The 20,698-nt window shown below is 36.5% G+C and overlaps 1 protein-coding gene across 4 annotated transcripts in view; it reads right to left on the reverse strand.

Moving 5' to 3' along the window:
* KDM5A (lysine demethylase 5A) overlaps positions 1-20,698 on the reverse strand; it is a 114,040-nt gene that overhangs the window by 76,710 nt on the left and 16,632 nt on the right. For all 4 annotated transcript variants that reach the window (XM_072654079.1, XM_072654077.1, XM_072654078.1 and 1 more), the window contains exons 6-12: positions 20,469-20,574; positions 19,051-19,139; positions 15,691-15,849; positions 13,784-13,903; positions 12,712-12,870; positions 3,097-3,278; positions 887-1,049 (exon numbers count right to left, since the gene is read on the reverse strand). In XM_072654079.1, coding sequence (XP_072510180.1) covers positions 887-1,049; positions 3,097-3,278; positions 12,712-12,870; positions 13,784-13,903; positions 15,691-15,849; positions 19,051-19,139; positions 20,469-20,574 — 978 coding nt within the window. The remainder of the gene's footprint in view (positions 1-886; positions 1,050-3,096; positions 3,279-12,711; positions 12,871-13,783; positions 13,904-15,690; positions 15,850-19,050; positions 19,140-20,468; positions 20,575-20,698) is intronic.

Raw genomic sequence — 20,698 nt, forward strand, 5'->3', positions numbered from 1 at the left:
GGGGGAAAAACCCTTCCTGTTAAGAATTACCAAATGTCATAATTAGTAGCCAAAAAAATTCCAAAATAACAAATTCTCAATGTACCAAATGTTTCCTATATCTTTAAAAGTGCATACTGGCTAAGTTGACATTCAAGGGAATTTTCCCTCCCTTCATGCTATGAAGTACAATGACAAAGATAAAAATTTCCTTCTGAGGCCTATGGACACCTTTTGGGAGTTAACCAGACCCCAATCTTTGGTATGTCATCATCCCAAGACCAGTTTTTTTTTTTTCACTGAACTAGCTTTATTCAAAAATACTTTAGTCTGCCCTTCGAAAGGTCCTAGAATAGAATCCTTCCTCAAGAGGTAAGCAGAATTATTAAAGTTACTTAATCTGAACATTTTCTTTCTAATTCAAGTGAAGTTAGATATCTGTCTATAATCAATTTGTTAAAGTAGTGCTTTACAAGGTCCTTATAAGTTTAAGAATACATCTTAGCATTAAAATATTGGATAAAAAATGTTTGAAGGTAATATTTATTTCACTAGGCCACTGTTAAATGACTATAAAAATCCTCACATGAAATGCAATTCTCACAAGCATAAGGATTAGCCCATAGGGTTGCCATTTAAAACACTTTTTTACTTTAACAATGGCTTTTGAGTAAATAAGAGTAATATAAGTTATGAGGTTGTATTAACATGGAATGAAATGCCTTAATGAAAACAAAAGGCCATTCATTCTTTGGGATATACTATTTAAATAGGATTTGTTAAGCATAACCTGACTCATATTTCAAAATACCCCTTAACTAACCACAGAATAGCCTACTTTAACTCAAATCAAAATCTGAAATAACTTCAAGTTAAAAATACTGAAGACAGACACAAAGAGACTCACAGGGACACCATGTTCCATTAGTACGTTGGGGTTCATGATAGTGACTAACTGATGCAGGAGATCAGGCTGGGACTCAAACAGTTCAGGGGCCAGCTCCCTCATCACTTCCTCCAGTTGTTCTGCAGCATGAGATGGGACACCATACCATGTCTTTGGCTCTCCCCTAGGGAAAAAATAGGTCTTAAGCGGGGTAGAACAGGTGTTGAATAAGGATAAAGTCATATGATCAATCCCAACCAACTAACTCCAGTCTGTCCTGTGATCTCAGATTAATCCAAAATCCCGACAGCTCACAAACAGGAGACCACACTGGCGTTTGTTAATTGAGCGATATATTTCAATACAATTCAAAACAACATTTATGAAGTACCTACTATGTTCCAGGCACTGTGCTCTACGGATACAAAAAGAGACAAAAGATAAGCTCTGCCCTCAAGGAGCTTATACTATAAAGACGAGGCAACGTGCAAGCAAATATATATGAAGCAAGTTATATGCAGGATAAATGGGAAAAAATTAAAAGAGGGAAGGGACTGGAATTAAGAGGGGTTAGGGAAAGCTTCCTGTAGAAGATGAGATTTTAAAAAGATTCCAGGAAGATCTGCTGTCTGAGCAAAGGAGGTAGAACATTCCAGACACAAGGCATAGCCAGCAAAAAAGTTCGGAGTGACGTGAAAGGTAGGAGGGGGCTAGATTATGAAAGGATTTGAATGCCAAACAGAGTATTTTGTATTTCCTCCTGGAGGCAACAGGAAGCCACTGGAGTAGGAGGGTGACATGATCAGACCTGGAAAAATATCTCAAAAAACATATATTACATCAAGCATGAATCTTGAACATCTTCATATAGGAAAGAGTACTTGTGTTAACATTTTGAGAATTTGTGGTTTCATCACAGTGAGGGGTAACTTCATTGAGAGCTGCAGGCTGCAACCCTGGATAAACGTTTATTAGTTGTTGTTACCACTTGCTGAAGTTAGTTGCAGAAGCACAAATGAATAACCTGGTGGCCAATCTTCTGATAATGATCTTCCTCAAACTTAACTTATGCTCACCCTCAAATAATGCAAGTACAGCAAGCTGTACCTGAAACTTTTCCACTTTATAAGGACTTGCTAGAACTTTAGCTCTAGTGACAGAGCCTTCAAGCATCTAGAGTCACCTCCATATCACAATGAGGCATTTAGTGGATAACATACAGGCACTCTCCTAAAGGATGCTGACACACCAACATGATAAACCATACTACCTATCATGCCAAGTCCAAGAGTTTCAAAATTGTAGTTACTGGTCTGGTCTCTAGCATACTTTTAGATGACATCCTAATTATGTTCAACTAATAATCCAAAAGTCAAAACCAATGTTAGACAAAAACCTGTTAGCCTCATTCTGATATAGTATATCTATATAGCCAAGTCATGCCACTAACACTTGAAATTACCAGTCATGCTATTTGCAAGTCAAATTTCTCAATCCAATTCCATGGTGACAAACAATGGAAACAAAATGGGTTATGGTAAGAAAGCGATGAGACTTTCTACTGCCTTCTGTAGTATGAAAGTAGAACATAAATAGTAAAGAGAAAAATCAGTTACTGGAGGTATCAGAATACTAACCAAATGACTGGGAAACTAAAGATCACAAATACAATTCAAAAGAAGTAGACAAATGGAGATCACCATATACTCAAGTTTTTTGGGGGTAAACTGTCATTTAAAAAAATACCCACAAAAACAGAAATTCAAGAAAATTAGGATTAACCCACTTATTTGGACTTAAACTACCTATATGGTAAAAAAAGCTAACCATTCAGGTAAGTTATACAGTAATATATATTAAGCTGGAATGAGCTAGAATTGTATATAAGATTCAACCAGAATTACCTAACATATTGGCCATGTTATCATTTGGTCCAAAACTTTAGCCTGTACTTCTTACATAGGTTGGAAGTGAAAGGGACAAGGCATGCTGTGGCCTACAGTAAAAGGAAAGGAGCTCAGCATGAAGTAGCCTTCAATTTCTTTTAAAATCAAATTTTTAATTTGGGTAGAAAATACTTTTAGATAGGACAGTTTTCTCCAATAATTCACTTAATAATATATAAATTGATCTGTCCCCTACTGCCATATGACTTTGAGTAAGTATACATATCCAAAAGACACCTACACTGAAGTACAAGAACGAGGAGGGCCATTAAAGGATACTCGTACCAGTGCAGATAGTTGATAGAATAGCTCCAGTGGTCCTCAATATGCCAGCAAAATGAAGAGAAGCACATGCCCACATAGAGCCAAGGCACCTTCATACCAGAGATATCCACGTTGATATGTGCAAGGACAGACTGTTCCAGCACAGGCATGTTATTTAGGTTCCAGCCAGAAAGGGCATACTCCTGCCAAAAGATAAAAAGTGTGAGAGAGAGGTTAGAGATGCCAGGAATCAGCAAGACTGTTTATGAAGCTCATTGATCCTTTTTCTACAGCCATATTCCATTATATGGAATCTATGACATTGAATTTCACTATCATCAACTCAGCAATTCTCCAAACCATACCCTATTTGAGCCTCATCTCAATTCTCTCAATCATCTTTGGCTAAGCTTAAAGCACAAATGCAAAGCTTTTAAATTCTTTGCCTCCCTTAAATCAACTTAGCAGTTAAGATTTTTTGGTGATCCAATGTTATATGCATATAAATAACACTGTGATAGGTATTTTAGGGAGTCTGATGAATTTTAAACACAAGTCTCTCCTCTCAAGAAGCTTATAATCTAGTTGGAGACAAGACCCACACATATGAAAATAATAAAACAAGAAAAGGTAGCATAGTTTAGAGCTAAATAAGTGACAGTCATAATCCATGGCAGGGAGTGATCACTGCAGGCTGTGGTGATCACAGAAGTTTTATAAGAGATTAAGGTGGGACCAAGGTTTGAAGGATAGCGAGAAGTAAAGGCATTTCAGCCAAGAAGAACAGCACGAGCAAGACCAAAGAAGGAGGAATACATTAGGATAGAGTCCAGCAACACTGAGCAAAGAAGCTAGGCTGCAATAATGGACTGATTTGGAGGAATCACAAATAATCAGGCTGGAAAAATAGGTTTAGGCCAGACTATGGCAGGTTTTGAATGCCAAAACTAATTTAGACTTTATTGATCAATATAAGCTTATACCACTTCAGGTAATACAATAGGAAGCTACTGAGAGTTTGGAGGAGAGGAACAATCTGAAAGCAGTGTTTTAAGATTAATCTACAAGAAGAATGTAGCATAGATCAGAGAAAGCAAAGATTAGAATAGAAGCAAAAGAGGCTACAGTAATATCCAAAGGCAAAACTAAAGCCCATCAAGTAGACATCTTTTACATCCTATATAAAAAATAAAAATCAGAGATAAATAATACCTGACAGATTATAAAATATCTAGCCAATAAGTAGCGGGGTCAAGAACTGTTCTGGTTTCTGGACTTTCAAAATTATAGTGAGTTAAGACTTAAAAATTCATGTTTGACTCTATCAGACAATCTGATACTAAAAATAGATCTCTAATGCCAAAGTCTCTACTATAATGTCTGGCTAGGAAATTAATCCCCAGTTAATTCCCTATATGGTAGGGAAAAGGCATGATGGTAATTACAGACAGAACAATGATCCTGAATCACAGAAGACAAAAAGTAAGGCTGCTCCCATTCATCTTTTCCTTCTGTTTCCTCAGTCAAAGAGAATGTTCTATGGACTAGAAACGACAGAAGAAAATATGTCTAACAGATAACTTAAATCCAATAAGTAGGATATGTTTTTGTTATCATTCATCCATTTCAGTCGTCTCCAACTCATCGTGACCCCATCTGGTGTTTTCTTGGACAAGATACTAGAATGGTTTGCCATTTCCATCTCCAGTTCATTTTACAGATGAGGAACTAAGACCAACAGGGTTAGGAGATTTGCCCAGGGTCACACAGCTAGAAAGTGTCTGAGGCTAGATTTGACTCCAGGCCTGGCAAACTATCTACTGCACCACTTAGCTGTTCAACAAGACTATGACTGCTTAGAAAAGTTTCAACCCCCTATTGAAGAAAGCAGGAAAACCAAATCTAAGAGTTCTGAGAATCTGCAGACATGGCAGTAATCTCTGAATTATCATGGAGGATAGTAAACTTACCACAGGGAAATGGGAAAATCCTGCTCCAAATTTCTAAACAAGAAAGAAAATGGAATCTACAAACTCTAGACCAGAGAACTTGACTTCAAATCCTGACAAAATGTAGAAGAGGTTACTAAGTGGCTCAACGATAAAGATCTAGAAAAGGAAGTAGAGATCTCAAACACCAATGGGGTTTCATCAGGATCTCACATGGCAACATTTTTAAAAAAGTTTCAATAATATATTTACATTTAAAAAGAAACAAAAACTCACTGATGATGGAACTGAAAACTTAAGGAATCCTCTTGGAGAACTGGCAGTGTGCAAATAAAAAGTATGAAAATAACCATACCATAAGAACAAATAATTTCAATGTTGGGGTTTTACCTTTAAAGTGTTGCTCAAAAGCAATACCAAAAAAAATCTATCTCAAGTCTTGAACTGCAACAATAATTTAACTGCAAAAAATTGAAAGTAAATGAAATGTAAAAAGTAAAAAAAATAGAGTAAAATAAATCACTCTAAGTTAATGTGATGCAATACTACAATGCAATTGAGATCAACAATTACGAGGAATACAAAGAAACTGCAAAAACCTTTATAGAATAATGCTAAGCAAAAAAGGGAGGACAGAGTACACACTATCAAAGACCATTCCAGCTTCTGAACGAGGAACAGAAGAGAGGAGAAGAGGAGTTGCACTAAAGACAGAAAAGGAAATTGTGTAGGTAATTTGCAGGCGAATGACCTCATGAAGGCAGAAATTAAATTTAGGTAGGAGAAACTGAAGAAAATTTAAAGGGAGAATGATTTCCAAGATCAGAATATATTTCCACTTCAGTAAGAGAAAGTTAATGGAGAAAGAATAATATCAAGAAGACTGAGATGTGAGGACCTAAAAGGAAAGATTCAAGAAGGATCCAAGGAAAAGAAAAGGGTAGTTGAAACAAACAAGTAAGAAAAAGGCAGTGGAACAAAGTAGTAGGCAAAGCAAATCAGTAGAATGGACTAATAAGTAGAGTGAGCTTGTGAGACAAATAGGGGAGCACCAATGGTGTGGCAATGGAGGTGCTAAAATTTGTAGAAGAAAGTTGGGTATAACTTAAGATGTCACAACAAGCTTCCAAGGTCTTATGGTGTAAACACTCACAAATAGCTTTAAAAAAATCTCAATCAGTACCAAGAACAAGAAAAATTACACAGTGACTTGCAAAGCAAGAAATATTTGTATTTCTGCAATGACCAAATAACTGACTATTCCAAAAGCAGGTGATCTTCCTCCAGGAGGAAAAGGCACAGGTAGTCAAGGAAAGCCTTTCCTCCATTCAGGTTATTAGAACAACAACTCCAGAAAATGCCTCAGCAGGGATCCTAAAAAAATGTGTTCTCAGGGAGGAAGGGAACCATTAGTAGCTGCAAAATGCAAGATTATCTCACACAAGAGGAAGAGAAGAAAAAGAATGAGTGCCCTCCTGAAGATCCATGATGGATCAAAGGAGCTTCCTGAAGAAGAGAAAGCTGAGGGAGCTGAAAACGCTGAGTGGTAGCAACTGCTTGTCCTCCCAAGGATGACAAAATAGAGGGGGCAGAATTGTCAGACAGGGTCAGAGAAAGAAGCGAGAGCAACAGCAGGTCAGTGATCCCTACCTAGGGTTACTGAAGGTAGCTCCTTGTAAGAGAAAGATGGTTTTCTTCCCAGGGCTTATAATCAAGAGAACCTCACAAGACTTAGCAAAATGGGAGACAGTGATCGGCATCTAGTAACTCATGTGGACACAAGCTATTCAGTCATAAGAAAACCAAATCAAACAACCAGTATTTATTAAGCACCTACTATGTACCAAGCACTGCCCTAGGCTAAAAAATACTGCCAAAAATGATTAAATCTTGGGCTCAAGCTGTATGGTCTTTTTCCTCACTGTCTAGTCACTGGAAATAAGAAATGAAGAGAAATTTTATTTGGGAAGTGAACCTTTGGCTAAAAAGACAGCACATGACAATGAGATTTGGATTTCTTGAACAAACTTAAAATATAGAAACTACTGGCCAGGGATAGAATGTCTGTAATAAAGGCTGGAAGAATAGCTCTATTAGATATCCTACAAATCTACTGTAAAAGACTTTAAGCTAAAAAGAAGTGAGAAGAGAGAAAAACCACCTATGCATATCTACCAGGTTAAATACCATACAGAGTAGTACAATGAATGAAGAACAGCTGCTGAGACATCCAGGAGTTACTAGGAAACTAAACCCAAGAAAGGAACTACTGAGGCCCGTGACCCCAAATGACTATACAGAGATATCTGATATTTAAGGCCCAAGCAAGAGAAACTAGATGTCGCATTAGCAAGGAATATATGATCTAATGACCTCATAGAGATTACTGAGTTTGGTTAAATTAAACTTATGACTGGATAAATTATGGCTCTAGATAAATATAGCTTATTCAAAAGAAAGGGATGAGATAGTGGTATACATTAAAAAGGTATATTCCTGTGAGGAAATTAAGGAAACAGAGGAGGGAAATGACCAATCATAAATAGAATCATAAATAGAATCTAGATTTAGTCTGACTTGGGCCAAATCCAGCAGATCCATTGTATCCTTGATTTGAATGTTGTCTCCCCATTAGACAGTAAGCTCTTTGGGAGCAGGGAGAGAGGCCTTTTGCCTCCTTCTGTACCACAGTATTTGGCACACAGTAGGTACTTCATGTTTATTGTTCGACTGATGGAAGACTTCAGCCATCTGACACCTGCTGGGGTATGCACTCATGCTCACACACTCCCTCCTCTTTCTCTCTCTTTCCATCCCCTCTCTCCTCCCCTTTTGTTCCTCTCCCTCCACTCCCCCAAATCAGAATAAGCTAATAACTTCTTACATTGTCTTAATGCAAGGTAAAAGAACCAGAACGTGGAAATTCTATACTGGATCTGATTCTCATTTGTTGCAATGGAAATGATGCAAACCTTGAGGAAAGTGACTAAAGGCACCTAGAGTTTGTCAACATAAAAAAAAAAAAAAAAGGAAAAGCTGAGAATAGCATGTACCCTTTACTTTGAGTAAGCAGATATCAAAAGGCTCAGAAAAAAGCTAGGCAGGATCCCACAGACTAAAATTCTACAGAAGTGAGGAATGGAAGACTCTCAAAAATAAACTTGTAAGTACACAAAAGGAAATTATTTCAGTGAGGTAAAAAAAAGGGGGAGCTGTTTGAAGAGATCGATGTGACTGCACAAAGAACATTCAAACCAACTTTGTAGATTTTTCAAAAGGAGATATGGAAGACAGATGCCAGGAAAGGTAATAGGACAAATACAATAGCATGGTTAATTTCTCTCAATTTCAGGAGGGCCACTCCAGAGTGAGCTGAAGCAGGAAGGAAACAGTCAGGACAAAAGAAGGGTTTTAGATACACCAGTGCAGTAGAAGGATAAAAAGATACTTGTTGTCCAGATGGGTGGAGCTACAGTAACCAACCTCAGAGGTCTGAGCCGTCTCATTTCTATTTTGCTTGCTTTTTCCTTGCAAACTAGCCTTTGCATGGGGAACAGAAAACATAAAGGGCTACAAGGGAGCCTGATGTCCCAGAGAGAGTACAAGAGAACCTTGCTACTCCTGATGGATTAAAGTTACCAACCTCAGATGACATACACCCTCAGAGAAAGATTCTGGCAGATCTGACCCCTAAGCAACCATTAGTAATATGCAAAAGATGACAGAGAATAAAAGATACGCCACAGGACTGGAAAAAGGCAAATGTCCTAATCTTTTCATTAAGGAAAGATAACAATCTGCCAACTACAGGACAATGACTTTGACTTCAATTACTGAGAAAATTCTAGAAAAGCTCACTAAAGAGATACTTAGTGACCATTGAGGAAAATAAATGGTCAACACAAAAAGCTAGCATGACTTCATAAAGAAAAGGTCATGCATGCCAGACTAACTTTATTTCCTTTTCTGAGTTAATCCTGGCCACTGAGAAAAGAACCAGGAACAATGGGTAAAAAATGCAAAGGAGGCAAATTTAGGGTTGACATAAGAAAAAACTTCCTACAGTTAGAACTAGCCAAAGACAAAATGGATTACTTTGGAATATACTGGGTCCTACCCATACTCCCCACAACAGAGGTCTTCACAGAAAGGCTGAACGGGCGCTTTTTGGGTTATGCTGTAGAAGAGATCCTTTTTCAGGTATGAGTCATGCAAAATGGTCTCTGAAGTCCCTTCTAACTACAAGATTCAATTACTCTATGGTCATACTAGATAATAACTATGAAAAATTGCAGCCATGCCCTAGGAGCATTGTGCCTCCGCCGATGCTTGAAAAGGGATTATGGAAGGCTACAACAAGACAGACAGAAGAAAACATTTACCGAGTATCATTATAGGTGTCTAACAGAAGACATGGTCACAGTACCAATGAACTTCCTCACCTCCAGAAGAAAGGTGGTTAAAAAGTAAAAAGCCAGAATATAGCTGCAAAGAAATCTGAGATTATTTCTCATAAAAATTAAATACACGGTAGGGTTCAAAGTCAGGGGTTTCCTATATTAGTACAATGCATCTTCTATTTTCTACTTCATCAGGACTAAAGAACATTTTTATACTGTCCTTCCTATCATATATGGGGACTGGAGGAAGGAGGTTTGGACATATATATTTTTATTGGAATATCCTCCCTCTGTGCATACTAGCAGTTTTTCTGTAACTTATGGTCTTAGATTGTTGCCTGGGACACTAATAAGAAGTTAAATAACTTGTCTGAGACCACACAACTAAATAAATATGTGTGTGAGGTAGGACTTGATACTTGAAATCTGACTCTAAAACCAAAACTCAATCTACTTTGGTTTGTTCTTCTCCATACATAAAACTAAAAGGAAAAATGTAAATGATATATGCCCAGAAGGAAAAAAATTAATATAAGAGAAAAAATTTAGAGGAAGAAAAGAACGGTAGTCAACTGATGTCTCCTTTCCTTAAGCAAACAGAGCATTAATAATCTAACATTTCTTCATAAGTAGTCACATACGTAAGATTAAACAATATCCTCTTTTTAAAACCTTAAAAAGCATATGTGCTTTCCAGCTCTTCAATTATCCTATTAAAACCATTCCTTAAATTTGATTCAAATGTGTAAGAATAAAAGCCATTCCCCAATTGATAAATGGTCAAAGATATGAACAAGCAGTTTTCAAAGAAATCCAAGTTAAAGGTAGCCATATAAATCATTAATAATTAGAGAAATACAGAATAAAGCAAATTCTGAGGTTTGAGAGTTGACCAAAAAAGGAAAATGACAATGTTCAAGAGGCTGATGGAAGACAGGTACATTAATTAACATACTGTTGGTAGAGCTATGAAATAGTCCACCCAAAGTTTCTAAATGGTGCATACCCTCTGACCCAGCAATATCACTACCAGGCCTACACTCCAAAGAAATCAAAGGAAGAGGAAAAGGATCCATATGTACAAAAACATTTACAGCAACCCTTTTTGTGGTGGCAAAGATCTGGAAACTAAGAATAAAATGCCCATCAATTGGGGAATGGCTGAACAAATTATGGCATATGAATGTAATGGAATACTACTGTGCCATAAGAAATGATGAAAAGGATGGTTTCAGTGAGACCTAGGAAGATTTGTATGAACTGATGCAGGGATAATCAAGCAGAATCAGGAGAACAATTTATACAATAACAACACTGTGAAAACAAATAACTCTGAAAGACTTAAGAACTCTGATCAATGAAATGACCAACCATGATTCCAGAGAACCGATGATAAAGCATACTACCCACCTCCTGACAGGGATGTGATGGACTCAAGGTGCAGAAGGAGACATACAAATTTTTTGGACATGGCCAATGTGGGAATTTGCTTTGCTTGACTATGCATGTTTGTTACAAGGGTTTTCTTTTTCTTTTTTTAAATGGTGGGGGAAAGGCTGGAGGGAAAGAAAAATCAATTTTTGTTAATTAAAAAATTAAAATATAATTTCTTCAAAAGGCTCATGAGTCAGAGGCAACACACACACACACACACACACACACACACACACACACACACACACACAATCTCCCTTCCTCTCTTTCAAAAACATTCCTTAGGAATCTGATGCTCTTTCTTCCTTGTTTTTGTAATCAATCTCTTATTCATTTGGTGAAAGCCCAAATGTTCATCCCATATTTAAAAAGCAACCTCTTTCTCTTGGATTTGGGACATTCCATTCACAAAAACATCATGGCATTCTCCTGACCTCCTTTACAGAGTTAGACTAGAACAAGTGAAACCCACCCAGAACCAATGAAAGTATAAGAGAATATAAAAACAAAACACAAAAATACTAACTAGCTAGAATAACAAAGAGTTGGTTAGTGCTAAAAAAGAATGTGGACAGAACTGGATAGGACCATAAAGAAAATGAATGGAATCAGACAGGTCTGAAAAGACTAAGGAAAAGTGGTCTAATCTTTCAGGAAAGTAATTTGGAATTACGCTTTAAAAAAACAAAGTCTTGTAAAATGTCCATACCCTTTGATCCTACTACTAAGAGGTCAGACAGAAACATCCCATATATAACAAAACATTCATAATAGCACTTTTTATGGTAGCAAAGAACTACAAATAATGACAATGGAATGGCTATATGTGGTACACAAATATAACAGAATGTCACTATGCTATAAAAATAATAATATGAAGAAGTTAGAGAAGCATGGGAAGACATCTGAACTAATGCACACTACAAAAGCAGATCCAAGACAACCATGTATACAATGTAAATGGAAAGAACACCAACAAAATTAAACTTAATTACGGTATAATTTTAATGACCAAGCTTGGCCTGAGAGAAGAGATAAGAAAATGCACTTCCCTGCCTTTTCTGCAGAGGTGGAGTTACAGAATACTACATATATTATCTGTGTCAGAGTTGCTGAACTCCTTTTTTCTCTTTTCTTTTTGGCCTTTGTTACAAGGGATAATGCAATGGGTTGGGAAAGGTGATGTCAAAACAAAAGTTATCAATTCTTAAGACACTTTGTTCTTTCTAAAATGCAGCTCTACTAGATGTAGTTAGCCACTTAGATTTAGTAAATAATTACAGAAGTAAAGGAAAAGAGAGAGACTAAAATAAAGAGTAGAGAAATAAGCATTTTCCTTTTTCTCCCCCCACATAACCATAGAACATTTTTCCCTGGGAGCTCAGAAAGTAGACTTCATCATGATCATATGGAATCTCATGTGCGTGTGAGTGTATGATGGTCTCTATTATTAGAGTTAAACAAAGGTGGGCTGAGACTCAACTCCTAGGTTCACCAAGTATAAAGTTCAAAAATAATTAATTTGATTTTAAAAACCACTTAAAATTCAAAATGAGCTTACTCAAAAAAATTTAACTGAATCAAATGTCTTCTTCACTTGTTATTAAATTCACTGTTTTTCAAATCAGTTAAAGTGGTTTTTATCATCATTATAGAAGCCTCAAATCAAAGTGTCCTTTGCACTTAGTCAATTCTAGGAGCCAAGGAGAAAATGTGCTTTCTGTTTCTCATGTTGGCCCTAACATATATTTATTGAGTCAAAATTACTCTGGTCCAAAATAAAAGAAGGCTTTATAGAGCAGAAAACTGCTCTACAAAGCTCAGTCTAGCTGTAGGTACACAGAAGTTTGCACCTCCTCTTCTGGCATCATCTTTCTCCGACCATCCTTTACAGGAAACCCACTTCCAAAATCCTTTGAAGAGATATCAGCTCCATACTCCACAATGACATCTTCTTCAATGGTGCTCACCAGTCTCCAGAATTCCTTCTCTACCAGTTCTGTGGGAACCATCTAGAGAAAAACAGAATGGCTAATAAGCAAAAATGACCATGACATGACATGCAGGGAACTGTTATAATATGACAAACCTCTAAAGCTCCCAGTTCCAAACAGACTAGATCCCAGATTTTTTCACTAGGTAACAGGGATTTAAAATAGACAAGCTGTGTTCCTCAGAAAACCATCTGTAAGTATAATTAACCTTTTTCTACAGAAAGCTGTTTCAAAACTAAAAAGGAAGAAGATGAAACAGAACATCAAAAGGAAAAGGGAAGAGGTAAAAATCTGACTAGGATTTCAATAGAATTAGCAAAATGTCCTGATAGAGCACCATGAAAGTCAATGAAAATACTCTCTGGAAAAAAGCAAACCCTATATTACAAACAGGTAAACAAAAGAAGCAACTGCTATGTACTTCATGCTTCTCTGTTGTCAAATACTCCCAAAGACCTATGAGGAAATTAGGTCATCAACACTTAAACTTCTTAATGGGGAAATAACTCACATTTTAATACATATAATTTTGATGTTTACAAAGTACTTTCCTCTCACAACAACTCTGTGCTACAGATAGTACGTGTATTATTAATCCCATTTTACAGAAAAGGAAGTTAAAGGTTCAAAGGGTAAATTAGTTACCCACAATCACACATCAGATTAAGTATTAGAACTAGGCCTTAAACTTGGTCTCTCAACTCCCAAATCAGAAAGTCAATGAAAGAATTAGAATCCAGGTTGATTTCAAGTCCCATATTCTATCACATCTTTCATACTATGTGTCCTGCCTCCCTTTATTTTTTAAAGACAAAAAAAGGAGAAGCAAGAAGGAAGGCAGGGATAAGAAATAAAGAAAAAGAAACCAAAAAGTTTTGAAACTTGTAAATCCTTCCACCTCCCCTAAACCAGCCCTTAGACACAGACTCACATGGACTGGCATGTTGAAGTAATCTGATTTAAAGTTATCTGCCATCTCTCCAAAACTCTGGAGAGTGTACTCTCGAACTGCTTGCTCAAACCCAAAAGCCTCCCGAGGTTTGTTACATTCCTGGAGTAAGAAAGAAAAATTATAAAGTTGTCACATTCCTTGGAAGTATACTTGACAGAATTGTGACAGATACTGCCACTTTCTGAGAGTGAAACAGTTCTGAGCTTTGCTTATTTGAGAAATACATATGCTATCTAACTTGGCATCAGGGAAAATGATCTAAGAACTTCACCTGCAATGTTACAGGCTTACACGTTCTACCTGGTAAAGAAGGAAAGAGGTAATAAAACAGTTTTTCAGTCTCAGAACTGGAAAAAAGCTCTGGCACCAGGACAAACAATGCAGTACTAATAGACTGGAACCAAGCCCACAGTAGTCTCTAAAGTCTTAACATATCACTGGATTTTATCATGGAAAAGACAGAGAGATGTACATAAAAAAAGGATAAAAGGAATTAAATTAACCAGTTAGGAATAACAGTTTCTTCATATTATTTATCCATTATCACAACAATCATATAAGCATATATATAGATTTAAAACAGAATACATTTTCTTTTTTTTTTTTCCTTTTTTGAGGGATAGAGGCAATCAGGGTTAAAGGACTTGCCCAGGGTCATAGAGCCACTACATGTCAAATGTGAAGCTGGATTTGAACTCAAGTCTTCCTGATTCTGGGGCAGGTGCTCTATCCACCGTGCCACCTTGCTGGCCCAGAACAGAACACATTTTCAATTATTTAATCCAGGCAATGTAAACTACAGTAGCTAGAGGTGCACTTCTAAATACTTCTAGGTACTGTATCCAGCTCTTGAAAGGGTTTATCAGACCCTTTTCTGCAGAAGAACATCCTAATATCCACACCTACCAGAAAATCCAGTTAATTACTTCTACCTAATCGTGTCAATCAAAATAGCTCATCAAATTCAAAGTAAGATATAGTCCAAACAAGATTTATTGCCCAGTGATGCTTTGAGTAGAAGTATATGTGATGAGTGCCCAGATTCTATGCTCTGCATGCCCCTGTCCCATCCTACTTGCTTTATTAAATTACTAAATTTTTTTATTTAAAAAGCAAAAGAAAGCCTTCAGGTGTTCAAAAAAACTCAGTCATCTGAGTCTGCGGGCTCATCTATTCAGCACTCAAAGTCACAGAAAGAACTTTTGCAAAGCAAATATATTCTACCAAAATATGAATTCTGATTCCCTCTAATACAGTTCTTTAAAAGTCAAGAGGGTTTCACGAGCTGATGGAAGAGTTTTGTGCAATTTTCCGGTTGATTTGCAATTTTTAAAAGTGTTCACATAAGAAATGATGAGCAGGTAAACTTCAGAAAAACCTGGAAAGACTTAAATGAACTTATGCTGAGTGAAATGAGCAGAACCAGGAGAGCATTGTTCACAGTAACAGCCACAGTGTGTGATGACTGACTTGGATAGACTTAGCTCATCTCAGCAATGCAAGACTCTTAAGACAACTCCAAAAGACATATGGTGGAAAACACTATCCACATCCAGAGAAAGACCTATGGAGTCTGAATGCAGATGGAAGCACACTATCTGCTCATCATTTCTTTTGTTGTTTTGTTTTGTTTCTTCTTTCTCGAGGTTCCTCCCATTAGTTCTAACTCTTCTTTACATCATGACTAAAGTGAAAACATGTTTAATATAAATGTATAAGTAGAACCTATATCAGACTGTATGCCTTTTTAGAAAGGGGTAGGAGAGGGAGAGAGAGAGAGGAAGCAAATTTAAAACTCAAAATCTTATGGAAGTGAATACTGAAAACTAAAAATCAATAAATTAATTATTAAGAAAAAAAAATAGTCCCCAAAGCTAGGCCTGTACCTCAGCAACACATTTAGGACACCTCCAGTCTCCTTTGGGCACATCAGGTAGAGGGGGAATCAAGCAAAATGTATGGTAGCTGTCATCACATCCATCACATAAGAGCAGCTTGTCTTCATTGTTTCCTCGACCACAAAACATACAAACATAGAGATCCACCTATGGGGCAAGGGGAAGGAAAGTCATCTGTTAGTCACTGTAAAAAAGTGACAAATGATGCTCAATCCCAAACTAGGAGCCCACTAGTTAGAACAGAAAATCATTCATTACTGAAAAACAAACACAACCAAACACTGCACAAACATACAACTAGGTTCTTGGTACAATGCAACTGCCTAAAAAGTGTTTCTGGTGCTTATCAAATCAAGAGGATCTTTGCCCTTTTATATAAAGTAAATCTTGAGCACCAAAAAACTGGTCAAAAGTCACACTGCATAACAATAATGAAAAGAAACACAACTTGTGACTTACTTCTATCTGAACTTCTAAATAACTATTCAAACTAAGGTAGTCATCTTGTTGCAAAGCAGCAAAACACGGCATTTCTTGGATTCTTTATAAAGTAACTTCTATGTAAACAATATATTGCCCATATATACAAAGATATCATATGAGTAAGTTATTTCTCCAACATTGGTAGCACTGATCTGTATCCATCTTTGAACCTAGAACCCAATAGTTTAGGAGTGCAGCCTATTGTCAAAGAACAAAATAAACTAATTGGCTCACTCGAGGATCTTTAAACTCATTCACAGAAGTTTCCACAAATCTCACAGGCTTCCAGGGCCCCTGACAATCCAATCTATATGTGAAAAAAAGAATCCCAGCTACAACACACCCAACAAATAGTCATTCAGCCTCTACTCAAAGACCTCTAGAGAAGGGGAACCTATGACATTTTTTAGCAACTCATTTCGCTTTTGGACAGCTCCGAATGTTAGAACGTTTTTCCTGCCAAGCTAAATTTGTCCCTTTGCAAATTCAACTCATGACTGATGGTTCTGCCTTTCTGAAGCCAAACAGAACAAGATTCATCTTGCTTCAAAATGACAGCCTTTCAAAAATGTGAAGATAAATATCATGTCCTCATCAGTTATCTCTTCTCCAGACAAAGCATCTCTAATTTCTTCAAGTAATGTTCATATGACATGGACTAGAGCAGCACCTCTTAAAATGTGGATCTCAACCCCATATGGGGTTGTGAAAAATGTGGCAACAGTCAAAGGTTTCTGCATGCACAATGACCAAAACTTAATACAAAATCAAATATGTAATGAATCCAAAATGTTTCTGGCAGCACTTGCCCATGTGATATCACACAACTTTGCTGCAGCCTTGGTTCAGAACACATAGCATGCATACTCTGCGCTTCACATGCCATCAAGCCACACAATGCCAATGAACACTGCCAAAAGTCAGAAAGGGGTTTCAAGTGGAAAAAGTTTTAAAAGCCCTGGGACTAGAGGCCCTTCACTATTCTGGCTGCCCTCCTCTGGACATATTCTAGCTTACCAATGTACTATTAAACTATGGTGCACAAGACTGAATTCAGTAATCTAGATGTGATCTGACCAGGACAGAGCAGGGAGGGCCTACATCTCTCCTAATGCAGCCCAAGATCATATCGGCTTTTCTAGTTGTCAGACCAATTGTTCACTAACATTGAATTCAAAGTCAATTAAAATCCTGAGATCTTTTTCAGATAAACTAGTATCTAACCATGATTTCACCATCTTGTAACTTTTCAAGGTAATTTCCTGAAACCAAGTCTAATACTTTAAGTTTATTCCCACTAAATTTCATCTTATTAAACTGAACTCAATGCACCACCTGCCAAGACCTTCTGGGATCCTGACTCTCATTCAATACGTTAACCATGTTTAGTTACCTTAACTGGAGTCACTTAAATGTTAAAGTGGACAGGGTCAAATATGTATCCTTGGGGCATGCCACTACAAACATCTTTCAATATGATTCAAAGCCATTAATGATCTAAGTCCAGTCATTCAACTAGTTTCAGATCCATCTATTTGTATCACTGTTTAGCCTACATCTCTCCATCCTTTCCAAAAGACAATTAGTTATTTCATCTCTTCCTCCACTTGAAAATTTGAACATTTGGCCTTTAGCTTTTTAAGGTACTTTTATCAAAAATCCCTGACAGTGCTATTCAGCAACTGTATCTGCTTTTTTTTTTTCTATACCAAAGGATTCAATTCACTTGGGCCAAGTCACATCAACAGCACCTAAGTACTTTTTTAAAAATTAATCACCTTACTTGTACCAATTCTACATTAAGCCATTTTTGCTCCATTCTTTTCAGTGCAAAAGTCACTCCCCTTGGCAAAGAAAACAGAAGCAAAAAACAGAATTGAGGAGCTCTGCCTCCCCTCTACTGTCAGATATCATGATCCCACCTATCTTGAAGAGCTGTGCTATCCCTACTTTGATGCTCCTCTTCCCTGACACAGCTATTTTAAAAGCTCTTTTTTGTTCTTAACTTTCCTTTCCTTTACATCTATCTACTATGTAGATCTTTTTAAAATCTAAGTTAGCATCTGTTCATCCCTAAGTCTCTTCTGAAAACTCATTTTTCTTACTAATCAAAACTGCTTCCTTTTGTGACATTACAATTTTATTTTTGAATTTACAATCAACCTGAACTGTGTCCAATCACAGTCAAGACAAATTTTTTAAAAAATATTTTAATATAGTTTTCAATATTTTTAATATAGTTTTTTTAAATAGTAGGGTGAAAGATGATGATTTTGCTATACTCTGACCTGGTTACAGCCAAACTGGAACACTGTGTTCAATTCTGGTCATCACATTGTAAGGGACACTGAGAAGCTAGAGAGCACTCAGAGAAAGGCAACAGAATTGTGAATTGATTCAAAACCATACCATACAAAAACTGATAACAAGAAATAAGCCTGTTTAATCTAGAAAAGACTTATATAGTGAAAGGGTTATCCTGTGTATAAAGTATTAAGACTTGCTTCTGCCTAAGTCTGAAAGGTAAACCTTAGACCAATGAATAGAAGTTAGAGGAAAGTGGACTTTAGCTCAACAAAAATAAAAAACTTCCTAACAATAAGAACTATCTCATAGTGGAATAGACTGTTTAACAGGTAATGAGTTACCAGTCACTGGAGGTTTTCAAGGAGAGGCTAGATGACATGATTTACAGAATAATACAGATGCATGACATAGTTCAACGTTGGTCTAGAAGAACTTTTGAGTGCTATTCCAACTCTCAAAGTCTATAATTCTAAATTCAGTTTTAACATATCTTTTACATATGAGATATATACATAGGCAACAAATACTTTCCACCCTGGAATGCCCCATAACACTTACAAAGTTAACAGAAAGAGTCCCTTTTCGTTGTCTCATTTGCATACTAAATGCTTCTGACCTCGTACCTTTGCGTCTTCGAGAGACCTCATCTTGAAAGTAAAAATACAAATAAGCTGTTATGTGGCACTTGCACATGAAGTAATATAAAATTAACATTTCAAGACCATTGAACTCTAAGTGTAAGAGAATGCTAGAAACACAAGCAAGACTGTGGGGAAAAGAACAAAATTTCTAACTAAGAGTATTTAATTTAGTGGATGAAAATAAATAGCGTAAGTCAACCAAACCATGTTCAGTATTTAGGAGATTAAATGGCATTCTTATTTGATCCGCTACAGTCCATATATCTATATCCTGAATTATGAAACTGTACTGCCTATCTTTTAATTTACAAAGAAGCAATTATTACATGTTCTTCAGGTTGTATTAGGTTTCTTTAAATGCAGTCACAACACATTTCCTCCAGCCTCTGGTAAAACTGAAATCAAGACTGCCCAAACTGCTACACAGATAAAACAAAAACTTACATAAATTCATACAAAAGTCTCACAAATCCTTTTCTTACCACTATTTATAAATATAAAGCAAGTCTCACAGGTAAGTCTCTGGTCATAAATACTGCTCTTCCCAAAGAAAGTGAAGACTACAACACATGTCAAGAGCAACTTTTAAACTATGAGACTTTCCCCCTACTGAGCTCCTACTTTAAAACCATAACTGGGCATGGAAGTGACTGACCTTGGGCTCTTGACTACTACTAACAGAGTAGTTCTGTCAGCTCCTACTAAACTGAAAAAGCTGCAAATATAGACCTAATGATAAAGCAGTCTAAGTTTGGGAAGGCTCACCATTAAATGGCTTTCTTTATGACAGTGTTAAAGAAGGTTTGTTATCTATCCTACCAAAATCAATAAAACTGCAGATTTTTTTCAAAAAACTTAACACTTTCTAACCATGAGATCTTTCTATTCGTCCTAAAGCAATTTTGAAATTCTGTAAGTTAGAGTACTTTGAATCAATCTTCCTTTAAAATAAGAGTTAAAAGCTTTGGCAACCTATATGACAAAAAACCAATTTTACCTTTTCTACAAACATAAATTTGAAAACACTACTAGGTTTATATGCCACAGATGAGAGGCAAATCCTTCTTTCTAACTATCATAAAAGCTCAATAAATATAATATGGTTCCTCACAATATGAAGATTTATATAGTGACTTAGCCAGAAGTCAAACTTGAAGTCTAGAACTCAAAGAAATTCTAGGTAAATTACAAATACATTTGTATGGTTCTTCTAAGCAAACAAATCCTGACTATAACAATGAATGCAATTCATATCCCTTGACACCCATGTTATTTTTCCTTATTACTGATACTTCTTACTATACTTTCATTCCCTATTCAGAAAACAAAATTTACCTTCTTTATCCTTTGCTCCTATTGCCAGGCCCATCATCTTAGGCCCAGCTCCAAAGATCTGAAGTTTCTTCAATTCAGTGTTTCTACTTACTTCTCCAGTCTCTGCCTAAAAGCCAAAAAGAAAACACATGAGCACTGGGAAACTCCAGTCTCCCATATTCAGCCTCTTCTTTTCTTATCCCATAAAAAAGTCATAAAACTGACTTTAACCTTAAAAGTTTTATCTCTTG

This window comes from Notamacropus eugenii, chromosome 3 (genome assembly GCF_028372415.1).
Source record: "Notamacropus eugenii isolate mMacEug1 chromosome 3, mMacEug1.pri_v2, whole genome shotgun sequence".
Lineage (NCBI taxonomy): Eukaryota > Metazoa > Chordata > Mammalia > Diprotodontia > Macropodidae > Notamacropus > Notamacropus eugenii.